At 61.4% G+C, this 18,339-nt stretch overlaps 2 protein-coding genes and 1 long non-coding RNA gene across 6 annotated transcripts; 1 reads left to right on the top strand and 2 right to left on the bottom strand.

The window, feature by feature from the left end:
- Positions 1 to 560: 560 nt before the first annotated feature.
- CILP2 (cartilage intermediate layer protein 2) lies at positions 561 to 9,539 on the bottom strand. Of its 3 annotated transcripts, XM_025458191.3 has the most exons (8): positions 9,382 to 9,539; positions 8,296 to 8,394; positions 7,083 to 7,355; positions 6,284 to 6,439; positions 4,951 to 5,229; positions 4,114 to 4,222; positions 3,762 to 3,919; positions 561 to 3,520 (listed from the first exon to the last, which is right to left on the bottom strand). In XM_025458191.3, the coding sequence occupies exons 1-8, from the start codon at positions 9,443 to 9,445 to the stop codon at positions 1,185 to 1,187; spliced, it is 3,474 nt and encodes a 1,157-aa protein (XP_025313976.3). In that variant the 5' UTR covers positions 9,446 to 9,539; the 3' UTR covers positions 561 to 1,184. The 3 variants fall into 3 exon arrangements, with proteins under 3 accessions (XP_025313976.3, XP_035559456.2, XP_035559457.2); XM_035703563.2 differs by lacking the exon at positions 4,951 to 5,229; XM_035703564.2 differs by lacking the exons at positions 7,083 to 7,355; positions 8,296 to 8,394; positions 9,382 to 9,539 and adding an exon at positions 6,821 to 6,906 and having other exon boundaries at positions 4,951 to 5,375.
- LOC112666790 (uncharacterized) lies at positions 7,303 to 16,484 on the top strand. The gene is made up of 3 exons (XR_007404272.1): positions 7,303 to 7,440; positions 13,422 to 13,454; positions 15,493 to 16,484. It is a non-coding gene; the product is annotated as an uncharacterized LOC112666790 (long non-coding RNA).
- YJEFN3 (YjeF N-terminal domain containing 3) lies at positions 10,087 to 18,325 on the bottom strand. Of its 2 annotated transcripts, none has more exons than XM_049098062.1 (6): positions 18,065 to 18,325; positions 17,765 to 17,836; positions 12,335 to 12,445; positions 11,966 to 12,079; positions 11,746 to 11,896; positions 10,087 to 10,364 (listed from the first exon to the last, which is right to left on the bottom strand). In XM_049098062.1, the coding sequence occupies exons 1-6, from the start codon at positions 18,323 to 18,325 to the stop codon at positions 10,156 to 10,158; spliced, it is 918 nt and encodes a 305-aa protein (XP_048954019.1). In that variant the 3' UTR covers positions 10,087 to 10,155. The 2 variants fall into 2 exon arrangements, with proteins under 2 accessions (XP_048954019.1, XP_025313978.1); XM_025458193.2 differs by lacking the exon at positions 18,065 to 18,325 and adding an exon at positions 14,221 to 14,329 and having other exon boundaries at positions 17,765 to 17,904.
- Positions 18,326 to 18,339: the final 14 nt, after the last annotated feature.

Below are 18,339 nucleotides of genomic sequence, written 5' to 3' on the forward strand. Positions count from 1 at the left end.
AGCCACGCACATGGAGCGCCAGCAGGCAATGTTCTGCTGCCTCCAGACCGAGTCCTGGTGAAGTAGAGGGCCCAGGACCGTGGCCTTGGGCAGCCTGGTCACCATGTGGCCAAGGTGTGGCCGGGCCTCAACCGGGTGGGGCCTAGGGCGCGGCAGCGTGGCCCTGGCTGAGGAAGTCCGGAGCAGCCTCCATTCCTGCCGCCTGGGCATGTGCCCCTGCCAGGGCCCCTCCCCGCCCGCTGCAGCCCTCGGGCCCACGGCCAGCCGGGAGCTGCTGGTCACCGCCAGGCTCAGAGGAGACGGCCAGGGCAGCGGCTGCTACCGTGTTCAGCGGTCAGGGCCGCACAGGCTCAGGCTGCCCACCCGTCGGCTCTGCACACGCGTGTCACAGACACACTTCTGTAAGCCTCGGCCAGGACCCACATGCCAGCCTGAGGCACATCTGGGACCTCGTGGAGGCCTGTGAGCTGCTTGCACACCCTGTCCGTGTGTCCGCCCACCAAGGTCTGGGTCCAGCAGCCCTAGCCTGCATCTTCACCCCCCAAGACTGACACCATGAGTTGGAAATGAAGCATCTTTAATTGATTCCCTGCCCAACCCCCCTGGGGGTGGTCTCCAAGCACCAAACCTGTGAGAATTGTGTCCCTTAGCCCCAGAACCAAGAAGCCCCTGCCTGACTTTCACGGGGCCTGGACACCCCCCCTCTTACTCCCTTGACCAGCCCCATGGGCTTCATTTCAATAAATAACCCCTAGAACAAAGTTTGGGGGCAGGGGACCCAAAAAAAAAGCACCCAGCTCAGCGATACGCAGAGCAGGCTTCAGGCGGAGTCGGGAATCTCGACAGGATATCTGAGATCAGGGTAGAAAACACACATAAAATCAGGGCCAGCATGTGAGCTGGGAGCAAATCCCCCTGGGCCTCAGGCAGATGCCCAGTGGTCACCCAGGATGCTGGCTCCTGCCATCAGGAAGAACTCCATTTTGTGTCACACAGCAACGGTCCCCCGCCAGGCATTTCCACAATCGGACACTCGTAGGTCTTGTCTTGACTCTGAATTCTGGGCAGGGGAGGGAGAGGGGGGCCCAGAAACCTAGGGAAGGGAGCATCTGGGGAAGGGACTGAGATTTCCCAGGTACAGAGGAGTCCAGGGCAAGGCAGAGGACTGAGGCCGCGAGCCCAGGTCACTGCTGGGCCCTACCCCGGCGGGTACGGAGGGGGCCTGTGGATTGAGCCTGTGCCCGGGCCACCTGGCCCATCTCCCTGCGGATGTCACCAAGCGCCGTTGCTGGGGACTCCAGCAGCCTCTGGAAGAGGCTAGGCCGGCCTGCTGGTGGCTCCCGGCACTGGAAGGTGACAGCTGTGCCAGCCTCGGCCTTCATCTCCCGAGAGAAGCCGTCGGAGGAGCCATCAAAGCAGCGGCCGATGGCGATCTCCTTGGCCAGCCTGGGGCTCTGGTCGGTGACCGTGTAGACACCGTAGTTGTGACCCAGGGGGTCCAGTGGGGCCAGCATGCTGAAGGCGGCAGGGTCGTCAGCTGGGGCGGCTGGGGGATGCCGGGCCAAGTAATCGCGCAGGAGCCCGTTGATGGCCACGCGGCGGCAGCTGCCCTGGGGCATGATGGTCACCAGCGTCCTGTCCACCTGCCGCTGGTCGAAGAGCATCCCGCTGCACTTGAATTCCACGCAGGCAGCGGTGGTGCCGGGGCGCTCGGGGTCTCGGACGCTGCGGGCATCCCGAAGCCCGTAGAGCTGGCCCTGCGTGCGCGGGTGGCTGCCGCCCGCGTTGTGGGACCGGACCATGTACTCCTGGGGGCCCTGGATCTGCACTTTGAGGAAGCAGGCCCGGAACTCCTGCGGGTTGGGCCACCAGGCCAGGACATCTCCAGTCCAGGAGGCCGGCGCGCCCTCGCGGAACGGGACCACGTTGTACTCGTACTTGTCCGCCTCCACGCGCGCGAAGCGGAAGTGGCTGGCGGTCACCGGGGCCTCCTGGCACTCGCGCAGGCTGCGCCACGGGTACACCGGGCCCTTGGCCTCGGCGGGCTCGCCGGGCCTGGGCTTGGCGAGGTTGATGCGGAAGCCGTTGCGCTTGAGCGCGGGGTCGTCGTGGTCGGTGCGCCGGTAGGCCAGGCGCTCCAGGTAGGGCTGCGCCACGCCCACGGTGGCCGCGCGCGGCCGGGGCCGGGAGGGCGCGGGCTCCAGCTCCTCCCCGCCCAGCGAGGCGGTGACCAGGGCGGTGTAGGCGTCGGGCCGGGCCTCGTCGCAGAAGGCGGGCAGGCAGGCGCCGTTGGGTCCGGTGACCGCGCTGTCGAAGCGGCCCCAGGCTCGGGGGTTGGCCGAGAAGCCGGGCGCGGGCTCCAGGTTGACCAGCGTGACCACCACGCCCTCCACCTGCTCGTTGGGGGTGAACTTGTCGTTGGCGTAGGCGCGCACCTTCACAAAGCAGCGGCGGCGCTCGGGCACGTCCAGGTTGAACAGACGCCGCTCCCGGATCTCCACGTTGCCCACTAGGAAGACGCGCTCCTCCCTGCGGGCGCGGGCGGCCGCCGACCGCTCGGGCTGGAAGCCGCTCTCCTCCTCCCACAAGCCGGTGTCGGGGTTCAGCGACCACAGCCTGAGCGCCTCCACGTGGCCCGCCATGCGGATCTGGCCGGCGTCCACGCGCACGGCCACCGGCCCCGCCTGCAGCTGCTCCGCGGAGCCGGCCGCGCGGAGGTCCACCGAGAACATGCCGTAGGTGCGCAGCGGCGCCAGCTCGCCGTCGCTGTCCACGAAACGCAGGTCGCTAGGGGCGGCGGCCGCCGAGCTGAGATCGCGGGGGTCCACGAATGTCACCCGGGCCTCCACAGCCCCGGTGTAGGGTTCGCCATCAGCTCTGCGGAAGGCTCCAGGTGGGAGGACCAGCTCGCCCAGTGGGGCCTCGTCTTGCATCTCTCCAAGAGGGATCCTGTTGCTCTCCCCGGCATCTAAGATGACGGGGGCTTTCTTCCGCATGGCCTTGACATCGTGGTACACGCCGCCACCTCGGGGGTCAAAAGGCAGGACTGTGACAGTGTCCATGAACTCCCCACTGGGGTCCAGGAAGGTGACCACCAGCCGCTGCGTGGAGGGTGGCACCTCGATGGTGAAGTCGCCCTGGTAAGAGGTGAATCCAATGGGCTCCTGGCCTAGCAGGATCTGGGCAAAACGCAGGGGTTCCCCTGAGTCAGTAGCCACCACACGTCCCCGGACCAGTCCCCGAGGGGGCAGACATTTCTGGCAGCCACACTCAGCCACCACCTTGACTGGGAGGACATAGTTGGAGCAGTGGATCTCCCTGCTCTCCAGGCGGCGAACAGAGCAGCAGCGGGAGCCTGCATCCCCACACCGGGGGCTGGAGCCTGCAGGGCTGGGGCAGAGGGTGTCAGGGCAGAGGCCCACATTCAAGTAGGTGGGGCCGCTGCCAGGCTGCCCACAGTCATCTGGGAGCTTGATCAGGTGCTCTTGGGGCTGGGGATTGCAGGCTGGCTGGCCTGGGCCTGCAGAGCAAGAAATCAATCAGATCACAGGAAGGGGGAGGGCTCCATTTGAGTCCAAATTTGGGGGCCTGGATTGGGGTGAGGGGCTCAACCCAGGGTCTCAGTGGGGGCCTGGGATCAGACTCAGCAAGGACAGAAGACAGTCTGAAGTTGGGGCTCCATCTGGGGTTGAGTGTTAGCAGGTGTTAGGTATCAGTTCAATTTCAGGGCATGCTCAGGGTTGGGGGCTGAGGGTGCTCACCAAGCACGGTGAGCCAGGCGGTGCCTGAGCGTACAGTGCCCGCATCATTCCATGCTTTGCAGTGGTAGGTGCCTGCCTGGTCTGGGCGCAGCCCTCGCAGCTCCAGATGGGCCCCATACCTGTGTTCTCGCCTGTCCAGCAGGGTCCCGTTGTGGAACCTGGGTGGCAGACAGGCAACACTATGGAGGCCCTTGGCACAGGGAAGGGGTTGCATCTGTGCCTGACCCCACATGCAGCCCAGGGACGTTGCAGAGCAGCTCCTCCCAGTCCCCGAGGCACCACATGCCATGGGAAATCCAATCAAACCACAAAGCTGGGTACAAGGCCCTTGAGCATGAGGCAGAGCACTCACCAGGAGTATTTTTTAGGCACGGGGGTGCCTGAGGCTTTGCAGCAGAAGGTTACATTCTGTCCGGCCTCTCGCACTCGGGACTCAGGGTGCTTCACCAGGTAGGGCTTCTCTGGGGGTAAAGGTGACAAAGGTCAAAGCCCTGCTCCATCCCAGCTTCACCCAACAACCCTTCCCAATGGCAGGGCCCCATCCTTTCCCTTCTAGTGATGCCCTGTTTCACCTGTACCTCTTCTAATGACCTCCCCATTCAATTTCACCCCAAGGCTGCTCAAGAAGGTGCCCCCCCCTTTTTTAAGTTGGCTCCACGCCCAGTGTGGGGCTTGAATTCAGGACCCTGAGATCAAGAATCACATGCTCTACTTACTGAACCTGCCAAGTGCCCCAAGATGTTGCCCCATCTTTTTTTTTTTTTTTTTTTGAGAGAATGTGTATGTGAGCCAGGGAGGGACAGAGGGAGAAGGAGACAGGATCTTAAGTAGGCTCCATGCTCAATCCAGACCCCCACTAGGGCTGGATCCCATGATCCTGAGGGTCATAGTCATGACCTGACCCAGAATCAAGAGTGAGACACTTAACTGTCTGAGCCACCCAAGTACCCCAGATGGTGCCCTATCTGCAAGTCCTTGTCTCACCTGGCACTTTCTCTAGTTTCTCATTTTATTCATCCCCCCCCATGACATCATATTTGGTATTATGGCTTCTCCAATGTCCATGTCACACCTTATTTGTTCCTTAGTGACCTCATGCTGCATCACATCCTCCCAAGTACTTGGTGCCTCCAGAATTTCCTTCTTAGTTTCTCAGCCCCCTCAATCCTACTTGCCATGAGGCACTTACCCAACTTATTCAGGACAACAGTGACTACAGCAGAGATGGAGCCATTGGCCTGGGCCTGGCCCAGGCCTGCAGAGAAGCCATCCATTTGGGCACTGACGTTTGCCCGGCTATTGGCACAGACTCCAGGCATCCGGAAGGTTCCATGGGCATCAGTGATGGCCACAGTGCCAGACCAGTCTCTCAGGGAGACCCTGGCTCCTGGCAGTGGACGCCCAGATGGGGTGACCACCGAGCCCAGAAGGACGTGGTTGGGGCACTTGCAGGTCTTGGAGCTGCACCCTGGGGGACACATGGAGGCAGAGGGACAGGGGAGCTTCTTCATTCCCTCCTGGGCAGGGCTTTCCACTCAGTCCCTCAGCAGAGATGCCTAGACATTCCCCTTGCGCCCCTCAGAGGCCTCAGCATGCCCCTGCTTGGAACAGCCCCTAGGATGAGTGGGGATACGGGGTTGAGGAGTCAGAACTGGGGCAGAGGGCAGGACTTGTGGTCCAGAGGGATGGGGAAATGCCCTGGAGGGGGGAGCAGGAGAGGTGACTCTCACAGGACAGAGAGAGAAACTGAACAGCAGGGGCTGGGGGCCCAGCTAGGGGTTGGGGCTTGGGCTCAGAACATCTCCCTCCTCTTCCAATCCTGCGGTTTCTCCATAAAATGGAAATTTCCGCTGGAAACTTCAGGGCAGAGGCGTCAGGAGGGCAGAGCCAGGCGGGGTAGGGTGGGGACCCCACTACCCCATTGGCCACTGTGCTCCCCCACCCTTCCATGGGCTCTGCGGGCGCAGCCTCCAGACCGTGTTTGTGGAGCCCAGGCGGATCGGAATTTCCAGTCGCCTCCTGGCTGGCCTGGTGTCTGGCCCTGGGAGGGCTTGGGCATGGTGTCTGCCAGGGTGTGAACGTGTGTCCGCGTGGGCGTGGGGGACGGGCTGTGGCTGTGAATGCCACGCGAGTGCACCCCGAGTGTGTGAGCCAACTTCTGTGCATGTCCATGTCCATCAGAACATACACACACTCCGAGGTGCAACCAAGGTAATGCCCATTTGGAATCTGTACATGCCTGGACACGACCTTCAAGGTGTCCACCCATCCGGATGTACACATTCACCAATGCTGCTCGGGGGGCCCCCGAAGGGAAAGAAGGGCCAGGCTCCATGTGGTTCAAGTTCTGGCCCTCCAGGACCCGCCTCTTCCCTTCAAGCCCCCCCCCCCCCCCCCCGCCCCATCAGGCTCGGTCCCAGCCAGCCTCTCCCCTCTAGGTACCCTTCTGAACAGGCCTCCTCCCTCCACACCCAGGCCCCGCCTCTAAATAAACACTTTCCTCCGGGCCCCATCCCTCCTACCTGGACAGGTAGGGCGGACACACTTCTGCGCCTCCAGGGGACGCCCCGGACACGCATCTCCAGTCGGACTGGGGCAGCGGCGGCGGCGCAAGCGACGGCCTGGCCCGCAGCTCCCTGAACAGGGACCCCACGGGCCCCATGCGCCCCACGTGGCCTCTGCGGTAAGAGCAGAGGCGTGGGGGGAAGGTGAGGCGGCCGCCCACCGCAGGGACTTCGCCTCCTGGGAAATCTGGTGTAACAGCCTGGGGCTGGAGGACGCCCCTCGCTAAGTTCATCCTAGGGCGGGTATCCCAGAGAGGCCCTGCCCACTGCCCCCATCTGTCGTCCCCCAGGCGCACCTGTCGAAGGTACAGTTAAGGTACCGCCCCATTTCCCCCAACCCCAGATAAGCTCCGGGAGGTGAGCCCTGCTGTTCTCCCAGCGTCCCTCACGTATTTGGGGTCAAAACACGCCCCCAGAGGACAGAGCTGTGACAGATGAGCAAATGAGGGCAGCGGGAGGGAGAAGAACTCCTGAGGGCTCCTTCCGGTTCCCTACCTGGGTCACTGTCGCCAGCCTCCCTCCCAAAGCGCCGCCCCTCTCCGATCCCGCCGGCTCCCGGCCCGGCGACCGGACCCCGCCTCCTTCCAACCACGCCCCCACCCGCACGGCCCCGACCCCGCCTCCAGCACCGCCCAGTCGGGCTCCGCCCACCGCTGCCCATCCCGGCCAATCCCCACTCTCTCCTCAGCGTGATTGACCTCGAGCCCTCTCGCCGGCCCCGCCCACCCGCAGGCCCCGCCCCGGGCCCCGCCCTCACCGAGCGGGCAGCGGAAGCGCACATGGTAGTTGGAGCAGCGGCGGCCGCGGGGCTGCTCGCGGTTGAGGCACCAGAAGCCTCGCGTGGGGTTCAGGTGCACGCGCTCGCCGACAGTGGACGGCAGGGCCCAGTCCGTGGTGCGCGCCTCGAGCGCCAGCGGCCGTGGGCACACGCGCGCTGGTCCGTAATAGAAGCGGATGGCAGCCAGGCTCTCGAAGTCGCCATCGCCGCCGGGGTGGTCCACGTTGAACCAGGACGTCCACTCGCTGGCCTCTGCGGGCACCGCACGCGCTGGGACCCGGGCCGCAGCCTGTCGGGCCCCATCAGTGCATGCAGGGGCCTTACCCCCACCTCCCAGGTAAGGCCATACCCTGCTGTCTAAAACGGTCACCCCACCCCCAAGGAGCCCGGGCTAACCCAGCCCGCCCATCCGTGACCCCGCCCAGAGCCAGGTTTCCTCCACGCCAGAAGGAGCTCTAAGGTATCACGGGAGGTTGGCCTCCCCTCGCACCTGCCCCACTTCTGCTGCCCAATCCTTGAGCTTGCCCATCGGTGCAGGCTGACATTCTGCCACGCTGACATCTTGTCACTGCCTCACCAGTCCCCAACCTGAGAATGAAGCCTGCCCCCCACCTCTGAATTCAGAACCCCTGAGGTGTGAGGAGATAACAAAGGCAGCAGGAGGAGTCAGGCCTGAGACCAGCCCTAACTGTGGCTTTCCCTCGCCTGGCCGCTCCAGGTTAGAGCCATTGGGGCTCTTGCTCACTGCCTGGCTAAAGCCACAGGTAGGAAGGATCTGACCTCCCAGAGGTCAGATTCTGCTTCCAGCAATTTCCCCCTAGTAGGGGGTGCTCACTCCTTTCCTGACTCCAGAGTAACTTTTCCCAGCTAGGAAACTAGAGACCCAGTTTCTAGAACTAGAGATCTGGAATCTACTGGAAGCACCCTGCATGATGCCTCCAGTAGGGGGCAGGAAGCACCCACCCCCACCCTACACATTGGTTTCCCCCTTGACAAACAGCCTGAACTCTCACCCCTCTGCTCCAAAATTTAGACCTCTTGGGACACCTATGCCAGGGGCCACCATGTCTGGGGACCAGGATGGTATTGGGCTCTTCTACCGCCTTCTCTCCCCTCCTCACATGACCACACCAGTCAGAGCTCACACAGTGAGTCCACAGCAGAGCCAGGACTTGGACCCAGGATGACTCACCTTCCCAGTCCTCCAGGGCTGGTGAGGGCTGTCCAGGGCTCAGAGATGGACCTTCAAGGCCCCAGGCAGTTGCTGTGGGCTCCTCAGGGGTGGTGGTGGCTGTGGAAGGGGTGAGGAGTGGGGGATGGAGGAGGCATGCTGATGGGGACCTCTGTGATCTGCTTCTATGCAAGGTGCTGTCATGAATATCCCCATTTCACGGGAGAGAAAAGTGAGGCTCTGAGAAGCCAGAATCTAGTTCTGGCTGACCCCAAGGAATACAGGACCCCCCCCCCCAGCCCCGCTTCCAGGAAGCCTCCCTGTGACCCCTGCAGCCCATCCCCCGCCTCTGCCCTGGCCCAGATGCCATGGGGTGGGGAAGTCTCTGTGTCTGCTCTCCCCCCCAGGCCCAGGTCTCCTCGAGTGTGCTCAGTGGCCGTGAGTTCAGTTGGCTGTGCCTCTGCCCTCAGGTTGAGCTGCCTTCTCCTTCATCCATTTGCCGGCACAAAGTCCCTCCCTCAGTGTACCTTCCATCCCTTCACTTGGGGCCCAAGCTGCATTGGGAAGTCTTTGGAATCAAGCCTGGCTTCTCTGACCTTGAGTTATCTCAGATAGCCAGGCTAGACAGGGACATCGGACAAGTCCCTTCGCTGTCTGTATCTCAGTCTCCTCATCTGAGAAATGGATCCACTGCCCTGTCCTCTGAGCATTCCAGAGATGGGAATTTTTCTGAATGGTGTGTACGTGTGTGTGGAAGAGGGGACAGCTCTGACCCCTTAATCCTGGGCCAGGACTGGGTGCTTCAGAGGCCAAATGCTAGGGGTGAGACAGGTCCCCCGCGGCCCCGGGCACCTGGAGGAGCCTAAAGTTCATATCCATACTCCCAGTGCCCCTACCTCTCTTTGAGGAGAGCGAACAGACGGGCTTCCTCCCCTCCCCCCGTCGTTGGTCCCAAGGACCCATCTCCCCGACGCCCCCTCACCCCACTCCCGGGTTGACGAAGGGGGACCCAGGCCTGCGGAAGCGAGCCCTCCCCGGGGGCAGCTGCAAGCCAGGCGGGCTGCCGGGGCGCCTAGGGGTCTGGGCTGGGGTCAGGGGGCGCCTCACCTCGAGCCCCCGCCAGGTGCGCGGCGGCGACTAAGAGGCAGAGTAGTGGCGGCGCTGACGCCATGGCCGGGTCGAGCGTCCGAGGGAGGGTGCGGGCTCCGCGGCGCGCTCGGATCTGACTCCCGCGGCTCTGGCGGCCGCTGGGGCTGAGGGCGGCGGCGGGAGGTGACCGCAGGCCCCGCCCCGTCCAGGCCCCGCCCCGCCGAGCCCAGCGCCCTGGCCGCGGGCGACTCCGGTGCGCCGAGCCACCTCTCCGGGTCGCCGGCTCGGCGCGTGGGGCTGCGCCTCCGCCCTCAGGTCGGCCTGCGTGCCCTCCCGCCCCCCGGGCAGCGGCAGCCGGAGGCCCTCCCTCTACCCACTCCCCATTCTGCACCCGCGGCCCCAGGCTGCCTGCGGGACGCGCCTCTTGGAATCTGCCTGGAGCTGCCCCAACACACTCGCGCTGCGGGCGGCCCTTTAGGCGACGAGAAACCCTCCGTCGAGTCTACCCTCAGTCTTGGGGGCGATGGGCCACCCCAGGCAGGCTGGAAGTCCCACCCTGAATCTAGCCTCTGCTCTGGCGCCAGCTCTGGGCCGGCGGGAAGTCCACGCTAGGACCACCCACCCTCCATCCCTGGCCTGGCTCTGCGGGGCGGGGGGGCCCTCCCCGAGCCCCCCCCCAACCCCCCCGGGCGGCGGAGCTGGCACAGAGAGGCGGCGAGGAGGTGGTGGGACGTCTGTTTATTGGCGCGGGCCCGGGGCCGGGACGCGGGACGCGGGGGGTGGGGGGGGCGGTCACAGCGCCGCGACGCAGTCGGTGCCCGTGTATCCCGGCAGGCGCAGAGCGAACTTTCGGCGCACGTCGTCGGGCACGAACCTGCCGGCCACGAAGTGGTGGCGGCCGGAGAAGCGGCCGGCGCAGCGCTTGGGCGCGGCGAGCGACACCAGCACGTCGGGCCGGAGCCCGTCCTCGCTGTCCCCGCCGCCGGTCTCCGCGTCCCAGCCTGCGGGAGGAGGGGCGGGAGGGGGAGGGAATCGGGAGCTGGGAGGGGTGCTTGCCTTTAGACGGGAGAGACTGGCCTCCTCACCACCCACTTGCCCTTCCCAAACAGACCCAGCTCTGCTCCCTGACACGTGAGTCCTGGTCAGACCTGCCCCCCCCCCGCCCCCGCCCCCGCCCCCCCCCCCCCGTAGAACTGGGCCTCCTCCCTCAGACCAGTGTCTCCCCTTCCTTGGAGATGCTTCCTTTCTCCTCTGACCAGAGCGTCTGCCCTTATACTTCTCTGTCCCTGCTCCCATCATGCTACTAATTTTTCTCCCCCATCTGCCTCAGCCTCTGCCTTCAGACTGGATCATTTCCACTTGCTGCCCTTTCCCAGGCAGACTCATGCCTCTGCATTCTGACCCAGCATCTGTCCCCATTCCTCCCTCCCTATCAGTCTTGAGCTTTCCCACTTAGACTAGAGCCTCTTTGCACCCAAGCTTCCTAGCCAGCCTTCCCCCTCTGACCAGATCCCACTCTCCACTCAGAGGACAGATTTGCCTCCATCCTCAGGCAAGCCTCCTCCATAATATATGTCTCCTTATCCCCAGTTCTTGCCTCTGACAGAACGTGGCCCCCTCCCCACCCAACTTGAGTGTCTAGCTTCCTCCTTTTGACTAGAGACTCTTCCCTCTGACCTGACATCTCTGTCTTCACCCTCAGACTAGATCTTGCCTTTTGACTTGGCAGGACCCCACCCCCTCCCTCACGGTGCCCTAGCCTCTATCACCTCTCAAATGAGCCTCTACCTTCAGACTAGGGCCCTTGCCTTCTCTCTTGCTTCTGACCAGAGTCTGGAGCCACTGACTAAGAGCCTCCTCCCTCTGACTTTAATCCTTCCTTCTATGACCCTAGTCTCCACCCTTGGACCAGACAGCCTGCCTCTTCATAGCTAACCCCCTGCTTGTTGCATCCTGCTGGGATGGCCCTGAGGTCTTGCAAGCTTGGGGCCATCCCCCTGAGTATGGCTACCCCCGTGGAGGGTCCGGCTGGCCAGCAGCTGTTTGTTCCGTCTGCCCGTCGCCTAATGGCTCCAACAGGCGTGGGGCGGCGGCCAGGACGGGCGAGGCCTTTGCCGAGTGAGCTCACGTCTGCCCAGGCAACTGGGCCAGGGTGGGCAGCGGGCATGCTGGGCTGGGTGTGTGGGGGGGATGGGACATGGGATCACCTGGGCGGCAGCTTTGGTCTTCCCTAGATGATGGATGGACATGACCCTCACCAAGAGTGCATGAGCCATCCACACTAGGGAAACCGAGGCTCAGAGACAGGCAGGGGCCACGAGAAGCTGGGGTGCAGAGGGCCCCCACCCATGCCCCCAACATGCCCCCCCTTGCCTGGCATGCCTGAGGGAATGTCCAGGCTCACAAGGGGGATGGACAGCAGCTTGAGTGTGGCCAGCGCACGCGTGCAAGGGCCCCCGATCTCTCCCGGCTGCACGCCAGGGCCCAGCACGGCATCCACCACCAGCCCGTAGGCATCGTTGATGAGCTGGACCTGAGAGGGCAGGCACGGTTAGAGGGCAGTCTTTGAGCACCGCCCCCCCATCTGCCACCAAGCGCTGACCTCTGTGGGCAAATAGGACAGGAAGGGGATGTCCATCTTCTCACACTGGGTGGTCAGGTCCCGGTGCAGCAGATCCAGTGAGCGTGTAGGGTAGAAGATGGTCGGTTCGTACTCCTGGGGGTTGGGGGGGCAGTGCAGAAAGAAGTCAGCCCTGGGGCCCTTCCAGGCTTCCTACTGGGCCTTAGCCCCCAGACCTGGATCCCAGGCAGCAGACCCTGCGTGGGGCAAGCACTGGGCATAGTCTATAACCTCTCCAGCCTCAGTGTCCCCCTGGGACACCATCAAGAGGAGGAAGCAATTTCTGCAGGAGCAGGATTGAGGGGTGATCTCAGAGGCCAAGCGGGGTTGGCGGGGGTTCTTGCTACTCACAAACACCCGCAGGTGCCGGGCACAGACCAGCCCCACTGCCCCGTTCTGCTCCGGGCCACACACGACCAGCACTGTCCTCTGCTTCCGGGAGAGAGTAGGCAAGGGGAACACCTGGCAGGGGGCACAGCAAAGGCAAAGGCATGATGTTTGGAATCCCTCCTTGTTTGAGTGGGGAAGCTGAGGCCTGGAGGAGCAGAAGGGATGGGCATGGGCCTAGAGGCCACCGAACAGAAGGAGAGGCGTTCTGGGCCCAGGGCATGGCCTCTGGGGGCCTCAGTTTCCTCCTTGGAGAGGCAGCATCCCTGTTTCAGGCTCGGCCAAGCTGGAGCAGGAAAACGTGCCTTCTGCCACCACCCGGCGCCCGGAGTGCGGTTTGTTTATTCTCGGCCTGAGTTGCAGACATTCTTCCACCTTTTTCCACCGCAGTGGCTGCCCTTCCCCCGCCCACATTTCCAGGCCTCGGCCCCTCCTGGAGGCCCCAAAGCTGGGGGGGGGAGGTGGAGTGGGGGTTGTTTTCCAACCCAAGGTGCCCTGTCTCTCTCCATCGGTCTCTGTCGTCACCTGTCTCCATATCTCTGTCTCTCTGCCTACTTCCCAGACTCTGCATCTGTGGGCCCATGCATCAGTCTCTTTAACACCAGAGTTAAGAGCGCTGGTGTTCCAGCGGCTGCCCTACCCTGACTCTCTGCATGGCCTCAGCCCCCCTCTCCTCTGGCAGCTTCACTTGGCCTCTATCAAACAGGAATGACATTGACAGTGACAGGCACACGGCGGGACCTCTTGGAGACAGGGCGCCCCAGGGGGCCTGGCTAGGCCCTAACCTCCAAGTACACAGAGGGCTAGGTATTCCTTTTTTTGTCTCCTCCCCAAGGTCTCAGTGAGGTCCTGACCCACCCCGAGGGTGCCAGTGACCCCACCATGCTGGGCGCGGAGCCCGAGACCGAGGGAGGGCAACAACGTCTAGGCTGGCTGGGACAGACTTGGGGCTTTCAACCAAGTGATGTTGGGTCAGTGAGGGCCAGGCAAGAGTTGACTATGCTGGGTTTACTTTTGGGGCTTTGATTGTCATCATTTTCTTCTCCTTCAGGAGCTTCACTCAGGATGTTTCATTTGGAAATAGGTAGGTTAAAAGAGAAATTGAGCCAACATAAAGAAATTGTGTTTAACAAAAGTCTGCAGTGGTGACAAGAGGAGGATAGGGAGGAAGAGAAAGGTTACGTGCTGGAGCCCTGACACCAGCGGGCACTTCTCTAAGGCATTTGTGTTTATTAACTGGTGTCAATTTATTGCTCTTGCTGTGGAAGAGGAAAGAGGCCCATGGTTTGACACGGTGGCCAGAGCACTGGATGGCAGCATCGTTGTGGCTTATTACTCCGGTGTCCCTAGCAAGCTCCTCGAGGCTGGGGCTTTGCCAGAGATCCAGACACAGCTCTGCTTACTACCCCCCTGGGACCTACCTTGTGCAGGCCACTCCCTGCTTCTGGACTGCCATTTCCCCACCTGCAGTGTGGGGTTGTTTGGAGGTATTCAGTCTGCAGGAACCAATGTCTCCCTTATTGAGATCCAGATCGCAGAGGCGGGTGGTCACATCTGCACCTCAAGGACCCCAGGAGCATCCCCAGCAGCTTCAGTCTCTGCTCCCGACCTCCAAGTCTCTGGGGACTCCTATCTCTGCCCTGACTCTCACTGACCCCTGGGGTCTTGGGTCCCTGCCGGTTTAGACCAGTGATGATCCTCTCTAGGCCTCAGTTTCCCCATATGAGTGATGGGCTGGAGTAGCTCCACACAAAAAGGGGCTTCTTGAGTCCTAAACCATTCTGTTCCTCCCTCCCAGGGTCATGCAGCCAGACCTCGGCTCTGGTGGGCTCAAGGCAGGGGTCAGATACCTTGGTCACAGCTACAGCACTAGCATGGCCACACAACTCCACCAGCTGCTGCCGCCCAAAGCGATAATCCTCCAGCAACTCCCGCTCGAGGGCAGCCGCCTCCTCAGTGCTGGGGGACAGAGTGGGGAGAGACGCTCAAAGACACAGAGAGAGAAAGACTTAGAGAGAGGCTCAGATGGAACCAGTAATGTTCCACCAATGTTCCCAGGCAGGCCATAACACCACCCCCAACCTCAGTTTCCCCATTAGACGTACATGTTGAATGGAGCGGTGGGAGGCTTAAGCTGAAGCCCAAGGCACGGGCGCCCTCTGGTGGTCGAGGAGCGCGTGGTGGCGCATGTAGGTTCTATTGCCCCAAAGCGTGGGAAACTGGAGCCCCATCCCGATGCGCCCACCCCCGCCGCTGAAAGAACCCAGAAGGAGGAATGCAGCGTGGAAGACTTTGATGGGGCTGATGGGCGAATTTCATGCAGTGGAAAACACTGAGCAAGCTCCAGAACACTGGAGGGGGAGCCGGTGGGGGAGGGGGTGCGGAAGCGGTGCCTGAGGGAGGTGGATTTTGAAGGCTGCGGAGGAGGAGTTTGATGGCTCACTTAGGGAGGTGGATGTAGAGCCCACAGCTATCAGATCTATTGGTGACCCTTCAGTAAGTGTTGTCAGAGAGGTGGGGCTTAATCATTTGAGGTGAAGGTCTGCCATCAACTGAGCGACTAGGACCTGTCACATCTGAGTTTTGCTTCCTCTTTTGCAAAAGTAAAGGCAGGATAGTCTAGATAATTTTCAAGGCCCATTTGGAAATGCAAACATGGGGCCCATTACTTAACAATTGAGAATTTTAGGAGAATGACAACCAAGTGTTGGACCCTTCTAGGAGCAGGGACCAAGCTAGCCCTGGCTTAGGGACCTTCCAACGGGCTTCCAGCAGGCATGCTTCCAACGGGCATGGATTTAGTGGCTGCAGAGATGGAGAGCTGGCACTGAAGATTGGAAATGTTCCTCACTCCAGAATCAGGGCTTGGGGCAGCTGGGCAGGGTTTATGGCCTGATGCCAGCTTCCCCTAGGCAGGGCTCTTTTCTGCTGGGGAAGAGCATCTACCCCCAGATCAGCAGACCCTAGAGAGTATAGTAGCAGTAGTAGTAGTGGTTAGTAATAGAACCAGGCCCAGAAGATTTAGAACATTGAACCACTCAGAGAAGGGAAGTGGCTTTCCCACGGTCATGCAGGAAGCCAGTAGGAAAACTGAGACTTTTACCCTTGGTGTCTGTCTCCAGAGCCATACAGGGTTTGAGCAAAGAAGCAGAGGCAGACCTACATCTAGCAGAGGTTTCTTGGGATGAATCTTTAGTCCTTCAATCCTGTGAGCAGGAGACCACAATCTTCCGGCCAATTTTGCAGCATGACCAGGCCGGGCAGCAAGAGGGGCATAGGTAAGGAATGAGGACTGCTGTGGGAGGGGGAATTAGGAAGGGCTTCCTGGCGGAGCTGGCCTGGAGCAATATGGGAGGTAATCCATGTGGAAGAACAGTGAGGGCCAAGATCCTGTAGTGGGAATGAGCTTGGCAGATTCAAGGGACAGAAGTGAGGCCAGTGTGGCTGGAGCCGAGCAAGGGAAACTGAGAAACTGGGTCAGAAAGACACTTTCAGGGCCCATGCACATGGGGAGATGGAGGCTTAGGGCAGGGAGGACACATGCCCTGAGTCACCCCAGCAACCAAAGCCAGATTCAACCCCAGCTGACTTCAGATAAGGTTGAAGGGCCAGTTGGGGGGAAGGAGCTCACGGTAGGGCAGATGAAGAGCACCCCCTGGGCAGGCTGGCCCAGCTCCCAGGAAAGAACATTGGAGAAGGTGCATTTGGGAATGTGGCTCATTCCTCCACCTTCATCTGTGACAGCTCTGGCTGCTGCCCCCACAGGAGGGTGAGGGGAAGATGAGATGGGTGGCAGGACTACTCATTCCTCCTCTTCTTCCTCTGTCCCAAAGCTTTGGCCTCAGGCCACCACTTGGAACATTATCTTTCTGCCTAACTGGTCATTAGAGTGATAATAGAGAGGACCGCCCGGCTAGGAGCCTGGGGGTGGGGACACTGGCAGCTCTAGGTGGAGCGTGAGTAGGAATTAGGACCCGTGGGGGAGGGGGACAGGGCAGGGCCATTGTGGGCTGAGGCCAGGGTGGGGGCTCAGTGATGAGGTGCCTCTTGCTTCTCCCACTGTCAGCCCCCAGAGGAGAGGAACTGCAAGGACCAGGACTTCCCCCCACCCCACCCCCCCCCAAGAGTACAAAGGCTGAGGTGACCTGCTTTCAAAGGAACTGGGCCTGATCTCCCAGTGCTTCCAGGAGTGGGCTCTTTTGGAGGTGAAGCCCATGGCCAGGTTGCCCACTCCAGACCCTCCCTGCATCCTTGGCTCCACCTGCTTCTCCACCTTCAGGCCTCTGCCCACCAGCCCACCACCTGCCTACAGCAGTCTCATGGCCCCCACACTGCTCAACACAAGAGCCATGGGGGCTTTGAAAACTTGAATGTCAGATCACATCACCACTTGTCTCAAACCTGCTTATGGTTCCCCAATATTCAGAGAATATTCAAATTCCTTACCACACCTACACGCCCACTGTTTCTAACCTCATTGTCTCCTCTCCCCTTGCTTGCAGTGTTCTACTCCTATCCACCCACAGTACTCCATCACTCCTCAGTTGGCATTTGAGATCCTGCACAGCTGGCCCCCCACCCCATTCCCCATGCTAGGTGAAATCACAGCTTCAGCTTCCTTCTGTCTAGGATGTGCTAGATCTATAGGCTCAATCCGGAGATCAGCCAGTCGCTGGACAGTATCTGCCCTGAGGGCCTGAGTGGACAGTGGGCAGAAGACAGATGAGCTGAGGTCCACAGCCCTGTTTGGGGTCCCAGGTCACAAGGAGGGACACAAGATGCTAACTCAGGATGAGATGGGAAACACAGCCACAGCTGCCAGCTCCAGACCACAAATCCAATCAAACTATTGACAAGTGGGTCATATGTTCAAAAATTGCCCAAGTTTTGGCTCAGGCAGTCGTGTCCCTCCCTAGACCTCAGTTTCCTTCTCTGTTCAAGGAAACAGTAGTAGGTGGGCCACCAAGAGGGGTGTGAACGTTTCAGGAGCTAAGAGCTCAGCTCTTCCTGGATGGGGAATGAAAGATGGGAGCTCCAGGGTCCCTAGGGCAGATGGAAAGGGGAGGTGGGCCTGGATTGGGTTGAGGGGTGATGGGAAAGCTACTAGCAGTGCTGCGGAATGATTCACTTAGGGGCGGGCTGTGGCAGATGCAGTTTCCTGGCAACACAGTTTAGGAGGCGTTGGCAACAGCAGGCTGTTGGCAACAGCAGCTACAGGCTTCACCTCCAGGGAATGCAGGGTGGGCCTCGAAACCCCCAGACCCAACCTGGATATCCCCCTGCCTCTGATCTGTCCGCCCATGACACCCCCTCCCAGCCATGTCTTGCCCATGATGCCCCCGCCTCCAGGCCACATCCCTGCCATGGGCTTTGGCATCCCCATCCCTGGCTGACCTGAGGAAACGCTGCTCCTCGGGCGTCTCCGCTGGGTCGGGGCGGGCCGCACTGCTCATGGTCGCGGTGAGCCTGTGAGATTTGCACGGGCTGCCACCGCCACGGCCTTTTAAGAGCATCCCAAGGCAGAGGGGCCTCCTCCCCTCCCGCCCACCCTGTGCATCCGCCAATCAGACAGCGCCGCGAAGGCGCTGCGCACGGCCATTGGCTGGCAGGTGCAGGCTGACTTAACCCTTCCCTGCCAGCGGTGGAGCTGCCTTGGAAACGGAGGGAACCCAGTCTGGACAGGTAGCAACAGACCTGTTCCTCCTGTAATGGGGTCACAGCCTGTGAGCAAGGGGACCTGCCTCTGGCACCACTCCATTCCATGCTCGGATCTTCAGGTCCCCCACTCAGTGTTGTGCACAGGGTGTGGGATTCCACAGGAACCCCAGACTGGAGGGGTGGGCTGTTGACAAGGAGAGTTTCAACAAAGGTAGGAAAATCCAGGTGTATTTGTGAGCCAAGACTGATGGGTCCAGAAGCACTCTGGGTATGTTTTGAGGCCACTCCACCTGTCATCTTCTGCAGAGCCC

The sequence above is a fragment of the Canis lupus genome, chromosome 20 (genome assembly GCF_003254725.2).
Source record: "Canis lupus dingo isolate Sandy chromosome 20, ASM325472v2, whole genome shotgun sequence".
Lineage (NCBI taxonomy): Eukaryota > Metazoa > Chordata > Mammalia > Carnivora > Canidae > Canis > Canis lupus.